This window comes from Chenopodium album, chromosome 1, assembly GCF_948465745.1.
Source record: "Chenopodium album chromosome 1, dcCheAlbu1.1, whole genome shotgun sequence".
Lineage (NCBI taxonomy): Eukaryota > Viridiplantae > Streptophyta > Magnoliopsida > Caryophyllales > Amaranthaceae > Chenopodium > Chenopodium album.
The window spans coordinates 12,260,837-12,280,798 of record NC_137834.1 but is presented as its reverse complement, the minus strand read 5'-3'; the positions used below and the strand labels follow the sequence as shown (position 1 = coordinate 12,280,798).

Genomic DNA, 19,962 nt, shown 5'->3' with positions numbered 1-19,962 from the left:
CAAAACGAGTTTTCTTTCTAAAATACACGTATTAGAGCACGCTTTTAACACATATGCAATGTACATTATTAATTACTTAAGCAATTAAGTGTTTAGTGAACTAACCTTAAGTGATTAACAACGGTGACACTTCAGCTATGTTTAGCACACCAAGATTGTGCTAAATGCTCTTTTTGCTTTATTTACATTGTTTCTGACTTTACCATATCTTGGAACTTGAAAAGCAATCAAGTCAGCTTGATCATTCCCTCAATTTCTCAAATCTTTCTCTGTTCAAGGGCTTGGTTAGAATATCGGCAATTTGATTTTCAGTTTGACAAAATTCTAACTTAATATTCCCTTGCTCCACATTGTCTTTTAAGAAGTGATGCCTAATGTGGATGTGTTTTACCTTTGAGTGTTGAACTGTATCTTAAGAATTACAAATAGCACTTGTATTATCACAGTAAATAGGAACACATTCAAAAATAATACCAAAATCTCTAACCTGTTGTTTTATCCATAAAACTTGTGAACAACATGCTGCTGCTGCCACATACTCAGCTTTAGCTGTGGATAATGCAACTGTGTTTTGCTTCTTAGAACCCCAAGAAACTAAACAAGGTCCTAAAAACTATACCATACCTGAAGTACTTTTTCTATTAACCAGATCACTTGCATAATCAACATCAATAAAGCCATTTAATTCAAATGAATCACTTCTTGGATAGAAGAGACTCAAGTCATCAGTTCCTTTCAAGTAACAAAGGATTCTCGTTACTGCTATCAAGTGGGATTCCTTTGGATTTGCTTGGAACCTGGCATAAAGTCCAACACTAAAAGATATATCAGGTCTACTTGCTGTTAAGTAAAGTAATGAGCCTATCATACCTCGATACATAGTTTGATCTATGCAAGTTCCAGATGGATCTTTATCCAACCTATTTCCAATACCCATAGGAGTCTTATTGGTTTTTGCATTGTCCATCTTGTATTTCTTGATCAGTTTCTTGATGTATTTTTGTTGATGGATCATGATTCCTTCTTCAATTTGTTTAATTTGCAAACCGAGAAAGAAGTTTAACTCTCCCATCATGATCATTTCAAATTCTCCACTCATTAGGTCAGCAAAATACTTGCTGTAGACACCCATTTGTGTCTCCCCAAAACCAAACCCAGTGATGAGTACCTTTCACGTCGAATCATAATCGAATGAAACGAAAGTGTGGAAAGGTTTAGTGTTGCGGAAAGTTTTATTTCTTTTTCTCTTCTTCCTGTTTTTAAAAACTTTATTTTAAAGAAAACAGCCAATCCAGTTTGGTTGGTCCATGATATGGGTCCAATAGTGGTGTAGTTGGATGGGGTTTGCAAAGACCTTTCCAACGATATATTATAAGCCCAATTCCGATGAATATTGAGGAAGTTATGGCCAATTTACTAAACTGGGCCCGGTTTGAGCTTTAAGTACGGCCTAATGATCTAGGGGAGGGCCTAATATAATTTATCATTCCTAATGTAATTAGGAATGGTTTTAGTCTTCTAGAACATTCTAGAAGGTCTTATCATTCCTAATTCAATTAGGACTCTTCAGAGTTTTAATCAAGATCAAATAGCATTTTCGATGGAAATTATATTATTTTATCTTCCAGTACGGGAAATTTATCAGATTTTCGAAAACGCGTTGAAAACTGCTTTGGCGTCCAACCCCAGGCCTTGGCGCCTGGAACCAGGATTGGCGCCAGGCGCTAGCCATTGGCGTCTGGCGCTAGCCACTGGTGCTGGCGCCAACTAGCCAGGGCTGGCGCCAAGGTGTTTTGGCGATTTTCAGACTCTGTTTTGTTAAATTATCTTTTTTGGATGATTTTCTCTACAAATATCGTATTAAAAATTCCGTTTTGATTCACGAAGAATCACCAATTCTCTTTATTCTTAAGTTTTAATTAACTCTTCTCTTTCACAAATTATTCATCACATTCATTCATCTCATTCATTCATCTCTTTCATTCATCATCTATCATCAACATCATTCATTCTTTAGAATAAATATTCTTTCTTTTCTAAAACTTGCTTTTTAACACAAAATTCCGCATTCACAAGATCTAGAAACACCTAGCCATATTCGAAGTTGCCTTCGCCCTAGACGTGAAAGGTTTTAATTTCTGAGGGTTTGGTCCCAAACCTCTCTTTCAATTATTTAATTTAATTGTTTTGATTATTATTTTCCTTGAAGTTACTAACGTGTGTATTTTGTTATTAGAAAAAGGTACGAGGCATCCAAGTAAGTACTTTAATTGATTAATTGATATTATGAAGTAGAAATCATGTTTATATTGTTATTATGATATTCCTAGTATCATGTCTAGGTTAATTTTAATATTAAATATGATTGCTATGATGCCTTTTATTCTCTTCCTAATATTTATTCATGTTAGTATCATGTTAGGGTTAAAGATTTGATTTTTATTGTTTAGTGACATGCTAGGGTTTGTTATTAATCTTGTTAGTATCATGCCTAGGATCTTGCTATGCTTTAACATGATTATGATTATTATGATTATGATTAATATTATTATTATTAATGATGTTGATTATTTATTTATGTTGCTTGATATGTATTATATTTTATATTGTTATTGCTTGATCACCTTTTATTGCATGTTTAAAGGGAATTTGGTACTTGTAATCACGTTTAATAAGATAATTAATAATCTTGTTAGGTTAACTTTGATTATAATTCAAGTGATCGCCAATAATAGTTTATTTGTGCATTATATTCAACCAACATAGATTAAACAGGTTTAGGGTTAATCCTATTGATTGCATGTTAATCAGAAAGCGCACATGAATACGAGCAGAATAAAGTAGAGGCCTATTATTAGGGCAGGTTCAATCTCTTTTAGGTTGGATTTGTACCATCATCCCCGAACCCTTATTTGGTTCATGACCTTATGGAGTTGACGATCTCTTGGATCGTTAAGGGGTGTAACCTTCACCTCGTGAACGGTTTACAAGTTCCTAAAAAAACTTGTTGGCGACTCTTTTGCTCTATCTTCTTCCCTTTTGGACGCCACTGTACTTTAGTGTATGATCACAGTGGGGTTCAAGCCAGTGGGATTTTAAAGGCTTGAAACTATTCCCTACACTTGCACAAAGATTCATTAGTTGCACCAAATAAAATATCATCAACATAAATCTGTACAACTAGTATATCAGTTCCATTTGATTTCAAAAACAAAGTTTTATCAATTTTTCCACGTTTAAAACCATTTTTTAATAGGAATTTTGATAATCTTTCATACCATGCTCTAGCAGCTTGCTTCAACCCATAAAGGGCCTTGTCAAGCTTATAGACATGGTTTGGGAACTCTGGATTCTCAAATCCAGGAGGCTGTTCCACATAGACTTCTTCATCAAGAAATCCATTTAGAAATGCACATTTAACGTCCATCTGGTACATCCTAAATCCCATACAAGCAGCAAAAAAAATAAGTAAGTGTATAGCTTCTAACTGGCTACAGGAGCAAATGTTTCTTCATAGTCGATTCCTTCTTGTTGATTGAAACCTTGTACAACAAGTTTAGACTTGTTCCTGACAATAATACCATGATCATCTAGCTTGTTCCTAAACACCCATTTGAATCCAATTGTCTTCTGCTGTTTGGGTCTAGGTTCCAAATGCCAAACTTTGTTTCTTTCAAACTTGTTAAGTTCAGCTTGCATAGCATTAATCCAGTCAGCGTCAGTTAAAGCTTCAACATAGTTCTTATGTCCATAGAAGATAGGAATGCATAGAATGCACAGAAGTTCCTAAGCTAAGATATGGTCTGAGTTTCTTTTGTGATATCGATCATGATTGCATCCACTGGATGTGACTTCTGATGTTTCCAAGGTTTTGGTGTAAAGTCTTTGATTGGATACAATCTTTCTTCATTGTTGATGACTGGTTCAAATGTAGGAACTTCAACTTGATTCTCAGTTTGAACTTCTTCAGGAATTTCCACATTAGCTTCGTTCTGTTCTGGAACTTGTGGAGTTCCTGTTGCATCCTCCAATGTAGGTGCTTCATTTGCTTCTGTATTTTCTTCTTTTTCCATCTGCTGCTTCTGCAATGATGTTGATTCCTCATCTGGATTATGCTTGCGTACAAGTCCAATTTCAAAATCATCATCACAATCCTGTACATCAATCAACTGTTCAGTTTTATCAAATATAACATGTACAAATTCCTCAACACACATTGTTCTCTTATTATAAACTCTATAGGATTTACTATTAGAGGCATATCCTAAGAAAACTGCTTCATCCCTTCTTTCATCAAACTTTCCCAAGTTCCTTTTACTATTATTATGAACAAAACATTTACAACCAAAAGATTTAAAATAAGAAATGTTAGGCTTTCTCCCTTTAATGAGTTCATAAGGAGTTTTGTTGGTAATGGCTCTAACAGATACTCTGTTTAGAATACAGCATGCTGTGTTCACTGCTTCTGCCCAGAAGTTCTTAGGCAGTCCACTTGAGATCAGCATAGTTCTGGCCATGTCTTTCAGGCTTCTGTTCTTCGTTCCACCACTCCATTCTGTTGTGGAGTTCTTGGGGCAGAGAAGTCGCGATCCATTCCATGCTTAGTGCAAAATTCATCAAATCTTGAGTTTTCAAATTCTGTTCCATGATCTGATCTTAGATGGATCAATGAGTTACCTATTCTTCTCTGTTCTTTCTTTACAAAAGCCACAAATTCATCAAATGTTTCATCATTGCTTACAAGAAAGAAAACCCAAGTATACCTTGAAAAATCATCAACAATAACCATTACATATCTATTACTACTTCTTCTTTGGATCCTAATAGGACCACAGAGATCCATATGAATAAGTTCCAAAGGCCTTTTGGTGCTTAACATCTTTTTGGATTTAAAAGAAGCTCGAGTCTGTTTTCCTCTAACACAAACATCACACACTTTGTCATATAAAAACTTAATGCAAGGAAGTCCTTCCACTAATTCCTTAGATCTAAGTTTATCAAGTAAAGAAAAGCTTGCATGACCAAATATCTTGTGTCATAATAGAGGATCATCCTCAATAACACTGAGACATGTTATACTGCTATTAGGAACCTCGTTAAGATCCACAACATATGTGTTCCCTTTTCAAGTTCCTTCTAAAATTATATTCTCAATGTCATTGTGGATGATTATGCATTTATTAGATGTAAAGCTAACGGAGTTACCTTTGTCACAAAATTGTGAAATACTTAACAAGTTTTGTTTGAGACCATCGACTAAAAATACATTATCAATAGCATGGGAACTTGACCTTCCTACTTTGCCAATAGCAACTATATCTCCTTTCATATTATCACCAAAGGTCACAGTTCCACCATAATAGGCATCCAGTGAGAGAAATCTAGATTTGTCTCCAGTCATGTACTTAGAACAACCACTATCGAGGTACCAAGTGTTGTTCCCCCTCACTGAAACCTGCATGAAGAATCAAACATTAGTATCAGGAACCTAGGTTTCCTTGGGTTCCTGTGTAGTAGGAGTGAGATTATTTTTCATAACCCAAATTTGCTCTACAAATTTTTCATTCTTCTGTGTGCTTTTTTTTTTCTTAGGAAATTTAACCTGCTTATGTCCTGTATTACCACAGAAGTAACAAACAATACTACTAGGCAAATTAACATACTTCTTTTCCTTTTGGAACTTCTTCTTAAAACCTAAACCTTATGTTCTTTTAGTCTGAGCATTTGTGATCCAGTCAAGAACCCTATACTCAACAGGTTGTTTTCCTTTCCTAACCTTCTCAAGTTCCCCCTCAAGTCTAGCTTTTTCCATCCTTACATTTTCCAAATCAGATTTCAAATTTTTGAAATTAGTATACTGAGCTAGAGGAGGAACTTCAGAGTTAGGAGTATCAATACCAAATTTTAACAAAGACAGTTCCACATTCAAGAGTATGTTATCATGTTTTAATTTTTCTATAGTCTCTTTTAAAACAATGTTATCATCAAAAAGACTAAAGAACCTATATTGAATGTCGAACTTCATATTATCAACCCACTCACTATTTTCTTTGTAAGTAGTCAAAGCTTTGTCACTTTGCTGTTTAGCTCTATGTAATTTTTTAAGTTCTTCTTGAATATCTAAAACAACACATATTAGATTCTCTTTAGAAAAATGTTTTAATTCATTTTGAGAAAACCATACCTCAGCCTCAAGTTCCTTCAGCTTGGCCTTTTCATCAGTTTTGGCCATGAGACATAGATGAGCAGTTTCTTCATGAGGTTGGTCTTCTTCGTCTTCTGAATCTGTGTCTCCCCAGGCAGCTAACATTGCCTTCTTCACATTATCCTTAGTGAAGTATGGCTTATATACTCCAGATTCTTTAGATTGCTCCTTTCCTTTCTTCTTTCCTTCCTTAAGTGGATAATCTTTAATGAAATGATCTTTTGCCCCACACTTGAAACAGGTAGTATCTCTAGAACTTGTGAACTTCTTGTTCCTATCAAACTTCCTGTTATTCATCATCTTTTAAAATCTTTTGACTAGCATTGCCATCTCTTCTTCATTAACTTTTGAGTCCTCTGAATCTTGAGCCTTTAGGGCAAGGCTTTTGTTTTTGGAACTTTTAGTATTGGAACTCAGGTGTAGTTCATGAGTCATCAACAATCCTGCTAGCTGTTCCATATTGAACTTGGTGAAGTCCTTTGCTTCCTGCATGGCAGTAACTTTGGATCTCCAACGTTCATCTTGTGGTAGGCTTCTCAAGATCTTTCTAGCCTGTTCATCAATAATGATGTGCCTGCCAAGGGAACTCAGTTCATAATTATATAATTAAACCTAGTAAACATTTCTTCTATGTTTTTTTTACTGCATTTCAAACCTTTCATATCTAGACATCAACAAATCGATTTTAGAACGTTTTACCTCATTTGTACCTTCATGAGTTACCTCCAATAGATCCCAAATCTGTTTAGCAGACTTGCATCCCATAATACGATTATGTTCATGAGGTTCAAGTCCACAGTGTAAATACTTTATTGCTAAAGCATTCAATTCAAGTTTCTAATAGTCCTCTTTGTCATAATCAGAATTAAGTTTAGGAACTACCTCGTTTTTATCATTGGTTGTAGTTGCCTCAAAATCACCAGCTTCAATAACACACTAAACCTGGTAATTTTCAGCCTTGATGAAGATCTCCATTCTGTTCTTCCATTAGGTGTAAAACTTACCGTTGAACATAGGTGGACGTTGGGTGGAATATCCTTCTTCAAGTTTCTCCTTGTAGTTCATTTCTCCTCAGGAACTTACTTAGCAAAATTAACTGCTTAAACGTGAGAACCTTGCTCTGATACCAATTGTTAGTTGAAACGAACACTACAAGAGGGGGGTGAATTGTAGGTGAGTTCCCAGTGACTACTTTTGCAAAATATAAAACAGAACACAAAAGGAACTTTGCAATGCACACATGATTTTACGAGGAAACCTTCCAAGGCCCAACTGGAAGTAAAACCTCGACCCTTCTAAGGGATTTCCAAATAAAAACCAATTCACTATAATAGGGCAAACACCAAGTTAGAAACCTATTATATGACAGACCTTTACTCACAAGTTCCAAATAGAACCTGCTGCACAGTAGGACTCTATCCTACCCAGCTCAAGTTCCCAACTTGAATTCTCTCGTACTCTCACAGTACTATTTCACAGCTTTTACACTCAAAGTTATCTTACCTGTATGCAATATAAATTTCATACACATACACCCAATAACCCAACCAATTACAGAAAATATAACACCTAGAATATGTTAGGCAAGCCATGCACGAAACCCGAAACTAATATGACAAGATTATAGCTTGGCAAACTTACACAAATTAAGCTCAGAGATTTCTTCACGCAAAACTCACAAAAACTTATGAAAATGCGATCTCTACTATTTATACAAGATTAACTCATATAGCAAGTAGGGTTTTTCAAAAGATAATTAAGTTAATTTAACTAAATCACAAAATGAAGTTTTATGTAAATCTTTTAAGAGAAAATCTTTTCGGAAAATAAGATAAGATAAGTTATAGCAAAACAAATAAAATCTTTTGTTAAAACCAGATTTTAAGAAACAAATTATCTCGAAAATATTTTCTTAAAATCTTTCTTTTATCTTTTTCCATTTAATTTAATTTGCCAATTATCTTGTCATGCTTCTAATAAGTTTTGTGCATATCTACTTAACATATTTAACAATAAATCTAGAAGATAAAATCTTAACTAAATTGATAATATTGTTGTACCGCGTTTCTGTAATACTAAATTACTTGGGCTTCACGCAGACCAGGACCAAGTTCCTGCTGTCACTCGTTCTTCAGTCTTCAACTGGAACTCCGCAGACTAAGTTCCTTTCAGAACTTACTGTCTTAAGCTTGCATCCTCCAAGTTCCTGTTGGGGAACATTCATGTTAAGGAACTCAGTTCTTGATAGAGAACTCTTCTTCTATATTGTTTGACTTTTCTTCAAAGGTCTCTTCATGTCTTCTTAGCCTAAGTTACTCTTCCACCTCCAAGGTCAATTTCACCTATACTAATCAAACACTTATAAACCTTTATTAATTGAGTTTGCTTTAGTTTAAGTTCATCATCATCAAAACCTTTAAGCTTCAACAATAATGAAAGTACAAACTTGTCCCCAAATAAAGAGGTGAAATACCTTATATGCCCCATGATTTACCAATTTGGTAAATCAAATTGATGAACATGTATTTGCTCTAAAAGTAGCCAAACTCAAAGCGTAAGATGTTTAGGGTAGAAAGAAACATTGAACATTTAACATTATTATAACGAACATATACGATGTATGTTTAAGGTAGAAAGAAACATTTAAATAAGATTGTCTTATCATTATAATACCACTTTATAGGTAAATAGAACCAAGAAAATGAGATCAATTTTATAATGATAAGGCGGTCTTGTATATATATTATCGAATTACGTATTGGTGTTTTTTTTTTTTTTCAATAAAATAAAATATGTAGTTGTTGTGTACAAGAAATGTTCATAAATGGAACAAGTGTTTCTAAAAATACAAAAATCAAGTGGAACAACAAAAAAAGAAAAACGCGCATTGACATAGAAGATGTATTATTGAAGAGTATTCCGTATGAAAAAATGACAAGCCGCATAATTTTGGCAAGAAAGCGGGACCCGAAAAGGAAAGAATCGGATCATCAATATAAATGGAATGTGAACTGACAGATTAAAGTCGGGTTGACAATTACCATATACGTGTACAACAAACTTTTATTCACATTTTTCCTTAATAAATACTTGTATAGTTAATTAATTAAATTAATGCTATAATTACTGTAAAGTTTTAAAATGGCATACACATGACTTCTTAAATCCAAGCAAAGCTGTTTACCAGTTCAATGTTCCAACTACTATCAATTTTTAGAGTATTTAAAACATAAGACAAAGTAAATCTATATTGCATGATATGTCAATTATGTAGCACATAATTTAATCATATTATATTAAAATTGACTATATAGCCCATCACAATACTTTTTATTTTTATTCTTATCGACTTATCGTATTTAAGTGCAAAGTATGAACATATTTTTTTTACTAGTATAAAACTTAGTTGTTATTTTTAAACTTATTTTGTTTGAAAATGTTTCCTATGTTAAACGGTTTTATAAATTGTGTATTGTATGAAATTGTCTAAAAAAACTTACTCCGTATTAATTTGAATTTATTAAAAAAGGCCTAAAATGATGCTTGTTTCTTTTTAATGAAGAGTAATGCACTAATGCTACCTAATTTAACAATCAATGTCAATATTATTAATAGCTTAATACATAAATACAAAAAACTAATGTGTACAAATCATTTTTTTGGTAATAATTTAAACCAAAATATACAAGTGTATAGATTTATAACGGAAGATATTCAATCACATTGATTGATGCATAATTTTAATCGAAAATCCTCGCCGTTAACCCAATTATAATATACATGATTTAAAACTAATTAAGTGATCAGATATTATGAAACAAAAGACATAATTCTAACAAACCACAATATTCCTCAATAATTTTATTTACTCCGTAAATGACAAGGATGGACACTAATTTCACAACAAGAAAGGCTTAGTAAAAACTAAGGTAAAAAAGATTGATTTAAAAAAAAATGGCAAGGAAAAATTCTAAAAGTCAGCAACCTGCTTACTTTGACATTGTCTGCAAGAAAAAGAACCCAACATGGGAACAGCTCAACATCATCTTAATACAACAAAACCACCCTCAAAAAAATGAGAACTAATCAACTAAATTAGTTGCCTATCTTACCTCTTTCTCTCTCCTCCCCCCTCTTTTTTGTACAGATCAAAGAGGATGGCATTCCTAACTAAGACATCCCATTTCTTTCATACCTTCATTCTCTTCTTTCTGTGCCTTAATTCTTTCATTCATCATTCCTTCTGTCAACAAAATATCGAAACCTTCTATCCTTCCGCATTAGAACCAGCATCAGCACCAGCACCAGCACCAGCATCAGCAGCAATCCCTCCTAGTAGTCCCGCAGTTCTACCGTCTCCACCAACACAGCCTACGCCGCTGCTGCCACCCCCACCGGATACGACAGGGCCTCCGCCATCACGATCAACGTCTCATAAGGCAATATACACGGCTGTTGGGGTGACAGCTGCAAGCACTCTGGTGGTGGCTGCAGCACTCTTTTTCTTCTGCACTAAGTATACTCAACGGAAGAAGGAGAATGGTGGTCAGGTGCAGACTGTTGGAGCGATTGCTGCTTCGGGTGGAGGAGGTGGAAGTGGTGGTGGGGGAGGGAGGTTGCAGCCGTTGCAGCACACAGAGTTTACGAGGTTTGATGGGAATATCAAAGGGCTAATAGTTGATGAAGATGGTTTGGATGTTCTGTATTGGCGGAAGCTTGAAGGGAGCCAAAGGAAGAGCGGACCTTTTCATAAGGATGTGTTTAACAAAGGAAGCAATGGAAGGAGGACGTATTCTCGAGGCAAATCATCGTCTTCTTACAACCAAATACATCCTAAGGAAGAGCAATCAGCTAGACTGCTTGGTCCTCCTAAACAACTCGAAAACGAAACAACCTTTCAGTCTGTTGGAAGAGCAGAGGAGGCAGAAAAAGTGGTTGTTGCAAAGGAAGGAATCAGTAGAGTTCCGTCTTTACCTCCCCTTCCGTCATCCAATTCATCCAAGGCAGGATCGACACCACCACCACCGCCACCGCCACCAATGGCAGTCAAGAAAGGACCTGCTCCACCACCACCACCGCCGCCAATGGCGGCCAAGAAAGGTCCGGCTCCACCACCTCCACCGCTCAAGATGGGTGGATCACTAAAACCACCAGCACCACCAAAGCGGACACCAAGTGGAAATATTCGAGAAGCATCTGCTATTGGGGAAGAGGTATCAGACAGCAAGAATGATCAGGTCAAACTGAAGCCATTGCATTGGGAAAAAGTCAACGTTAATACTGATCATTCCATGGTGTGGGACAAAATTGAACGCGGCTCATTCCAGTAAGTTCAGCATTTGATTTACTTCTTAATCTCAACAAAAAAGAATTACCAAAAAAAATCTAATCCCAAATTCCCAATTGAATTGAAAGTTGATGAATATTATTTTTTGTGCAACAGATACAACGGTGATATGATGGAAGCTCTATTTGGATGTGTTGCGACAAACCGCAAATCCCCCAAGGGAGATGCTGCAGTTCAAGGTATTGCGAGTCCCAATGCAGCAGCAAAGATTTTCATTCTGGAAGCACGGCGTTCCCAGAACATAGCTATTGTAATTCGGTCATTGGGCATCACTCGCAATGAGTTGATTGCAGGGCTCCAAGAAGGAAAAGGGCTGAATGTAGATATACTTGAGAAACTGACCAGAATAACTCCTACACGAGAAGAGAAGATTCAAATCCTCGCATTTGAGGGAGATGCCGGAAGGCTTGCTGATGCAGAATCCTTCCTTTATCATCTGCTCAAGGCTGTTCCCTCAGCCTTCACTCGAGTTAGCACCATGCTCTTTAGGTTCAATTATGGCTCAGAAGTCCATCAACTGAAGGAATCACTCCAAACACTTGACTCCGCTTGCACTGAGCTTCGAAATCGTGGAGTATTTTTGAAACTTTTGGAAGCAATCTTAAAAGCAGGGAATCGGCTAAATGCAGGGACTGCAAGAGGAGATGCAAAGGCTTTTAACCTTACAGCTTTACGAAAGCTCTCTGATTACAAAAGCAGTGATGGGAAGACCACTCTACTGCACTTTGTGGTTCATGAGGTTGTCAGAAATGAAGGGAGACGGTGTGTTATGAACAGGAACAACAGCTTATCTAGAACAAACAGTCAGAAAAACTCAAGTTCAAACCTTAAGCCAGAGGAATCAAAGTCAAAAGAGGAGCAAGAGAAGGAGTTCTTACAGCTAGGACTACCTGTTGTAGGTGGCTTGAGTTCCGAGTTCTCAAATGTAAAGAAAGCAGCCACCCTTGACTATGATACCATATCAAGCATCAGTACTTCTGTGGGAGCTCGTATTGCTGAAACCCGGCAACTTGTGCTGCAGTGTGGTGCTGATAATGAGGGGCGAGATTTCATTGCAGAGATGAAAGAGTTCCTGGCAGCAGCAGAAGGAGAAATAAAGGTTGTTCAAGAAGAGCAGACGAGGGTGATGGAATTTGTAACAAAAACAGCACAGTACTATCAAGCAGGCGGTTTCAAAGACAAACAGCCACTACTGCTATTTGTTATAGTAAAGGATTTCCTGAATACAGTTGATCAAGCCTGTATAGATATTGCTAGGAGTTTGCAACATAAGAAATCACATACATCTAGCGCCAGCTCCTCATCATCATCAACTCCTTCATCACCCCCAAGCCCAGATATTTTAAGGACCCGTGTGACATTCCCAAGGTTACCAAGACATTTCTTGTCAGACAAATCGAGTGGAAGTGACACAGATGATAATAGCTGATAATTACAAGTTCAAGTCTCACAAGGTTGCAGACTTTACGTGATGTAAATACAGGACGAGGAAAGTACACAAGGTCCTTTTTCTTCATTCAATTTGAAAGGAAAAAAACAGATTGAAAATATAGAGTGATTCTGGCTTTTTTCTTTAATTTTTTGGACCGGAAATGAGTGATCATTATACTGTAATGTGATTATATTCTCAACACAACTACCCCCTTCCCCCCTTCCAACCCACTCAAGATACGGAATGAAGAAATTACTCTTAGAACTCTTAATCTTTAATTGCACAAAGAAAAAGAATCATTAGATTGCCCAGCACTTTAGGATATGTATTCACAATGAGTTTTAAGTATCAATAAGTATTGTGCATGTTCAGGGAACATGAGATTGCAGTTGTCGAAAAAACATATCTTATATGTCATGCTATTGTACATAAGTGAGCTAGCTGGAAACCTGTACCAATTCAAAACCAAAACTATGGTTTCATTTTGAACAGAATGTCCTGATTCTGAAAATTTGAAGTCATAAGCAGTTTATTGTGTATATTTGAGACTTCAGGAAACATATTACGGAATTTGTCACCTATATTAGTTTATATTGTTTCCTATTTTCATGTGATTAGGATTCTATTTTTTTGCATATGCTCCAACTCTACAAGCATGTACTTGTATATAAATTGTAAGTTTGTAACACATTCCCAAAAGTTTACTCAAGTAAATTGACATTTATTTTAAACCTTGCTGAATGTATCAAATCAACAGCTTTTTGATCCTCTTAAATTGACTAATTTCAAGTAACTTGTAATTTTCATATCAAATCCATTGGGTTAAGGCATTTAGTTTGTATTTAGTACAATATGTTGTATTTTAGTTGAATACAAAAGTTAAACTTATCATTAAATTGCAATTCTAAATAAGTTACATTACATAAGTAACCAAACTGGCAGAATGAAGCAATCACTCTTCTGATTGGTTTGCAGTTTGCCATCAAATTAATAATTTGAAAGGGATAACATCTTTAACATTAATATCTAGCAGGGTAATTAAAGGTGTCCTACTGTCCTATGAGGATCCAGCTCCTAATAAACGCTCGTTCTGCAATTTTACCACTTGTCATCCAACCATCTTTGACCCAAAAGCAAGCCATTTAAGCAACTAAACATATGTTCTCTTTTGGTTGGCGCAACATCAAGATTTTAAAGCTACCGACTGTTCTACAAAGCAGTCTTTTCACCTTATTACTCTAGATAACTTAAGCTAAGATGCTTGAACTCTAAAACAAAAGTCATACTCCGATACAAATTTAACTTGAAAATATAAGAACAAATTACTAGTTTCCATATTTCAACCTTGAACACTAGGAATTGAATACTTTCCTACATTTTAGATTTCTAACTCAAAATCAAAGTATTCAAGTACTTAGAGCCTGTTGTGATTTAATAAACTGAGTTGAGCTGAACCGAGCTAAACTGATTGGAGCTGAGCTGAATTAAATATAGCTGAAGTGAATATTTTATGAGAGAAAGAAATTAGGAACTGAACTAAACTGATTGGAGCTGAACTGAAATGAATTGAAATTAAACCGAAGAGAACATACCCTTATAATGTCATAATCCAACACTCACACTTAAGCTAAAAGGAAAATTTAAAGCATCATAGGGATTAGGTAAGCAACTTTCTCCCTTTACGGGAAGTAAAATTTCCTATGAATTTGTACTAGTATATTCTTTTGGGCCAAATAATTATCCAAATTTCTATTTTCCTATAAGTATAAGGCCCTACCTTGTCAAAAGAATGATCGTTATGCAATGATGGAAGCAAAAAAATACTATGAGAACAAGTGTTTCCATTTCATTTTGTGTACCCATATGGCCATATCAAATTATTGACACTTTGATGTGGAATTGTTTGATAATAGACACTTTATATTGCAACAAAAACATGGAAGTCTTGTCCAATTGATTGTCAAGTCTTACACAAATACACCATGAACACATCACACATATTTGTGTTTGATATTAGTATCAAGTATCGAAGTCAAGTAACTTAGGGGCCTTTTTTTTATTTATTATTTGATCTTAGCAAAACTTAGGGCCTGTTCTCATTGACTGAACTCAGCTGAACTGAACTGAACTGAGCTGAACTGAAATGAATATTTTATAAGAGAAGGAAATTAGGAGCTGAGCTGAACTGAACTAAGCCGAGCTGAACTGAACTGAATTTCAACGTAAGAGACACAAACCCTTACTTGAACTTAAATGACCTTACATTAGTTGTAAATCAAGCTTATATCGCCCTTATTAAGGCTAATCAGAACATGTATGAACTTATTTTTCTTGAAATTATCTTGTGAGAACTAACCCTTATCTAAATTTGCATTTCTTATATTAAGCTTGTGTACAAATCATCTAATTTTCACTTATCTAAACTTATTAGACCTTATTAAAACTTTTTTGAGTTGTAATTTGAACTTGGGTTACCAACTGGACTTATCTGAATTTATAAGACCTTAAATAAGTGAAAACAAGGTAAACGGAACAAGTTCTAAGGCGATATAACGTGAACGGAACCGGACCTTAGTTTTGGAATTACTTCATAGAATTAGCCTAACTTAAAATGGGATCCTTTAGTTTTGACAGGCCTATTCAGGTCTCACCTTGCTTTGCTTTGCTCCTACATTCTCAACTCTGAATTTGCCTTCCAAATATTAAAATACTCAATTCAAAGAAGAGATATACTTGGCTTGAAATACAAAACTAAACAATCATAAAAATGCAAAGTTATTGAACACATACATGAGAAATCGAAACCAACCCACCAAAAATTAACTAATAAAAATTAACACAAAACCATGGGATAAAGTCAACAATCTACAACTATTCACAGAAATAAATAAAACCCAATTTACCAATTCTTCAATCTCAAATAAAATAATAACACCACAATCGCAAAGTAAAGAGGACCAGCCAAAATTGAAGAAAGATAAGAACTTTACATTCTTACCTCATATGATGACAGTAGCAGTAGTAGTTTATCTTCCCACTGATTTTGATTAAATCAAATTGTGTTGGTTATTATTACAGATGATGAATTTTCTCTTCTGGGTCACTGTAAAAACCTTTCAAATGGTATGATTATGCTTATTGAAAGTTTAATTGGGTTGAATTATTCAAATGGGTGTCATTTGGGATTGAATATTGTGTATTTTGACCTCCGTACGAAGAAGAAAGGGCCAAGAATTTGATTTTCCAAACTTTCTCATTACGTTTGTTTGCCGTATCATAAAGGTTTTACCAAGTACTGCCTCCATTTTTAAAAATTGATTACCATTTGACAATTTTTTTTTCCTTAAGGATGTACCTCAAGTCCTCAATTTTTATTTCATTTCATTTTTTTTATTTTATTTTTTTTATTTGCTTTATTTATTACAGAATGAGAAATTAATTCAAGTGGTTAGAGTTTTATTCTCGATTTCACCAGATTTCGGATCAATTCTCACCTCAAAACATGTCTAGATCAAAACAGTCATTTTAAATTGTGTTGGCAAAAAAAAAAAAAAAAAAAGTATAAGACAATAAAAAAAAAAAAATAAAAAAACCCACATTGGTAAGTGTAACACTTAAAAAAATATGGTGGGAGTACAAACTACATAGTATTACACATCCTCCATTTTTTTCTACTTCGTATTTGAAACAATTTTAACTTTACCATATTTATAAACTCCCCTTTTGGCGATTTTAGTGATTTATAGTTAAGAAAAAAAACCTAGTTAACTAAAGACCTTGGGTTTGGTTTAAGTTTGAGTTTTTGTTAGATTCATTTTGGTTTATGCAATTACAATCTACAACTTTTATAATTTTTACTTATATATAATAAAAAATAAAAAAGATTGCAATTGAAAAAAAAAATTTTTTTTTAAAAAAAAAGTAGAGAAAAAAAATTATATTATGTCCTTGTTTGGTTGACAACATAAAATGAGGAAAAGTAAAAATTCATAGGATTTGATAAATTAAAATGTTGTTTGGTTGATACAAAAAGAAAAAATGGGGAAAGTAAATTATACTATAGTCTTGTTTGGTTGACAAATGGGGGAAGTAAAAATTCATAGGATTTAATAAATTAAAATGTTGTTTGGTTGACACAAAAGTAAAAATGGGGAAAGTGGAAATTCATACAAATTTCAACTTCCCACAAAACAAGGGAAGTAAATTACCAAGCTCCTCTTGATCAATCAATTTTATTCATGGGATTTTTAAATTGATCATTAGGGAGTAATATTTTTTTGTAAAAAAGAAAAAAAAAAAACTTTGATTCCATGTTATTTTTCTATTTTGGTGAATTTTGGTTGTAAAATCCTACATTCACTTTTAAAAAAAATATAATTCACTTGTTCTCCTAAAACTACATGCAAATTTAAAAGGTAATATAAGGTATATACATCAAATTCCAGCAATTAAGGGGTGTTTGGTGGGTAGGAATTGGGGTTTGGAAATAGGAAATGAGGTAGGAGCTTATAAAACGCTGCTTGTGTTTTATGAGATTGTGATTTGGAATATAAATAGGTTTATTCCCATAATCTCATGTATTTATGGGGTGGAGGGAAGTAAATGAAGAAGGCCTAGTTAATCTTTTGGGATGAGAATTGAGAATAAAGAGGAAGAGACTAATGAAAAGAAAAAGGATAAAAGAAAAAAAAAAGTAAGGGTATTATAATAAACTTTTATATTACTGGTCCCAATCAATTCCATCACAACCCCAATCAAAGCATTATCAATATTTCATTGAATTCCCAATCCAATTCTCACCATCTAAGACCCCATTCACTTCACCCTTATTTTTGCAAAACTGAAATTATTTTTATTAACGGAAATTTCACCAAATGCCCATGAGTTTTTTTTTTATTCACCAAATTCCCATCAAAACTTTCAAATTCACCAAATACTCCTGAGTTTAAGAAAAATGTCATCAAATGCCCTTAATGACTAACGGCGGTTAACACCGTTAGTCATTAATGACTAATATGCCACGTGGCAGCCTCTAATTGGTTGTTGTAATATTAATTAATTCATTAGTAAAAAAACTTTTAAAAAAAAATTAAAAAAAAAAAAACTCAAACCACCCAAGACCCACCCCACCCCCAACCACCACCCCCAGACCCTGCGCCGGTGGTCCATTTTCGCCGGCGAGGGCAGCCCCCCACCCTCCGATACCCCCTCCCCTACCCTAGCCCCTTCTCCCTGCGTTTCCCCTCCCCTTAAACCCCTCTCCCACCTCGAAACCCCCCTTCCTTCTCGGCCGGGCGCCCAAACCCCCTCCCCGGCGCCGGCAAACCATTTTCGCCCCACCCCCTTTCCCCCCTAAACCACCACCCTAAAAACCGAAAACCCCCTAAATCGAAAAACCCCAAATCGAAATCTAGGGTTTCGATTTGGGGGGTTTCCGGTTTTTTTAGGTGGTGGTTTAGGGGGGGAAAGGGGGTGGGGATGGGGGTTTGGGCATCGGTCGTGAAGGGGGGTTTCGAGGTGGGGGAGAGGGTTTAAGGGGAGGGGAAACAGAGGGAGAAGGGGCTGGGGGTAGGGTGGTGTCGGAGGGTGGGGGGCTGCCCTCGCCAGCGAAAATGGACCACCGGCGCAAGGCCTGGGGGTGGTGGCGGTGGTGGTTGGTGGTGGCTGGTGGTCAGTCGTTGGGGGTGGTGGGGTTTTTTTTTAAATTTTATTTTTGTATTTGTAAAGTTTTTTTTAATAATTAATTAACTAAAATTACAACAACCAATTAGAGGCTGCCACGTGGCATATTAGTCATTAATGACTAACGGTGTTAACCGCCGTTAGTCATTAAGGGTATTTGGTGACATTTTTCTTAAACTCGGGAGTATTTGGTGAATTTGAAAGTTTTGATGGGTATTTGGTGAATAAAAAAATAACTCAGGGGCATTTGGTGAAATTTCCGTTTTACTAAACTGCTATTATATTTTTTTCTTTAAGTTTAAAGATTTTTATTGAACTGAAATTATTTTATTTTTATTGAATAAAAATTATTTTTACTGAATATTATTTTATTTAAGGTGAATTGAAGAATACCTAAGTTCTAAGTTGATACCGCCTCTTAAAAGCTTGTCGAAAAAACCATGAGAGAGAAACCTAGTGAGAGCGAGTCCCCATCCCCCTCCAAACAATAGCCCCTCACTCAACCGCCACCGGCTGTTTAGCCTCCTTCTTCACCTCTTTCTTCTCCTACGAGCTACCCCTTGCTCTAACCCCCTATCCTCCCTCAAACTCATACTCAGTCATTTCCTAGATGCTGTTAAAAACAAACAATCTTCATTTCTTGCTTGTCCTCAAGCAGCCACTTGTCTTCTAGACTCCTTTAATGTAGAAAAAGAAATGTTTGTTCCAATAGATGATCGTAAATATGAGGCTCTTTGTGATGATTGGCTAACATCAATCATCTCAAAACCCTGCAGGAAATCATTCTCCACCGAGTTCTACACGGATAACCTTAACAAAATGTGGAAACCCAATGCTGCCATTAGTTCATACCCGATTGGAAAGGGTTTCTTCATCACGAAATTTAGGCACCACAAAGATCTTGATCGAGTTCTCTCTGCAGGCCGGGCCTTGCATTGGTTCCTTAATGGCACATTCATCTCTGTGGAAAGATGGAAGCTCGACTTCAAACCTTCAAATGCTCCTTCAAATAGGTCAACAATTTGGGTTGAGTTACCTGAACTCCCCACTAAGCTAAATAACCAAGCCATGTTGACCAACATAGGCAATTCCATTAGTATCTTTGTGAAAAAAAGATACTTCTCGAGGTATCAACTATCTAAGAATGGCCAAAATACTTGTCGTGATCAATGAAGATCAACCCAGAAAAACCATATTTGGCTAGGCAGATTAAAACAAGAAATTTGCTACAAAGACCCTAAAAAAAAGCAGCCACCGACCTATAAACCACAAACACCTCCCAGCCGCAACGCACCA

General features: G+C 35.5%; 1 protein-coding gene across 1 annotated transcript; it reads left to right on the top strand.

Moving 5' to 3' along the window:
* Positions 1 to 10,362: 10,362 nt before the first annotated feature.
* Positions 10,363 to 13,129, top strand: LOC145642121 (formin-like protein 4). Its single transcript, XM_081693214.1, has 2 exons — positions 10,363 to 11,531; positions 11,649 to 13,129. Exons 1-2 carry the CDS (start codon positions 10,363 to 10,365, stop codon positions 12,979 to 12,981), a joined length of 2,502 nt encoding a protein of 833 aa, XP_081549340.1. The 3' UTR covers positions 12,982 to 13,129.
* Positions 13,130 to 19,962: the final 6,833 nt, after the last annotated feature.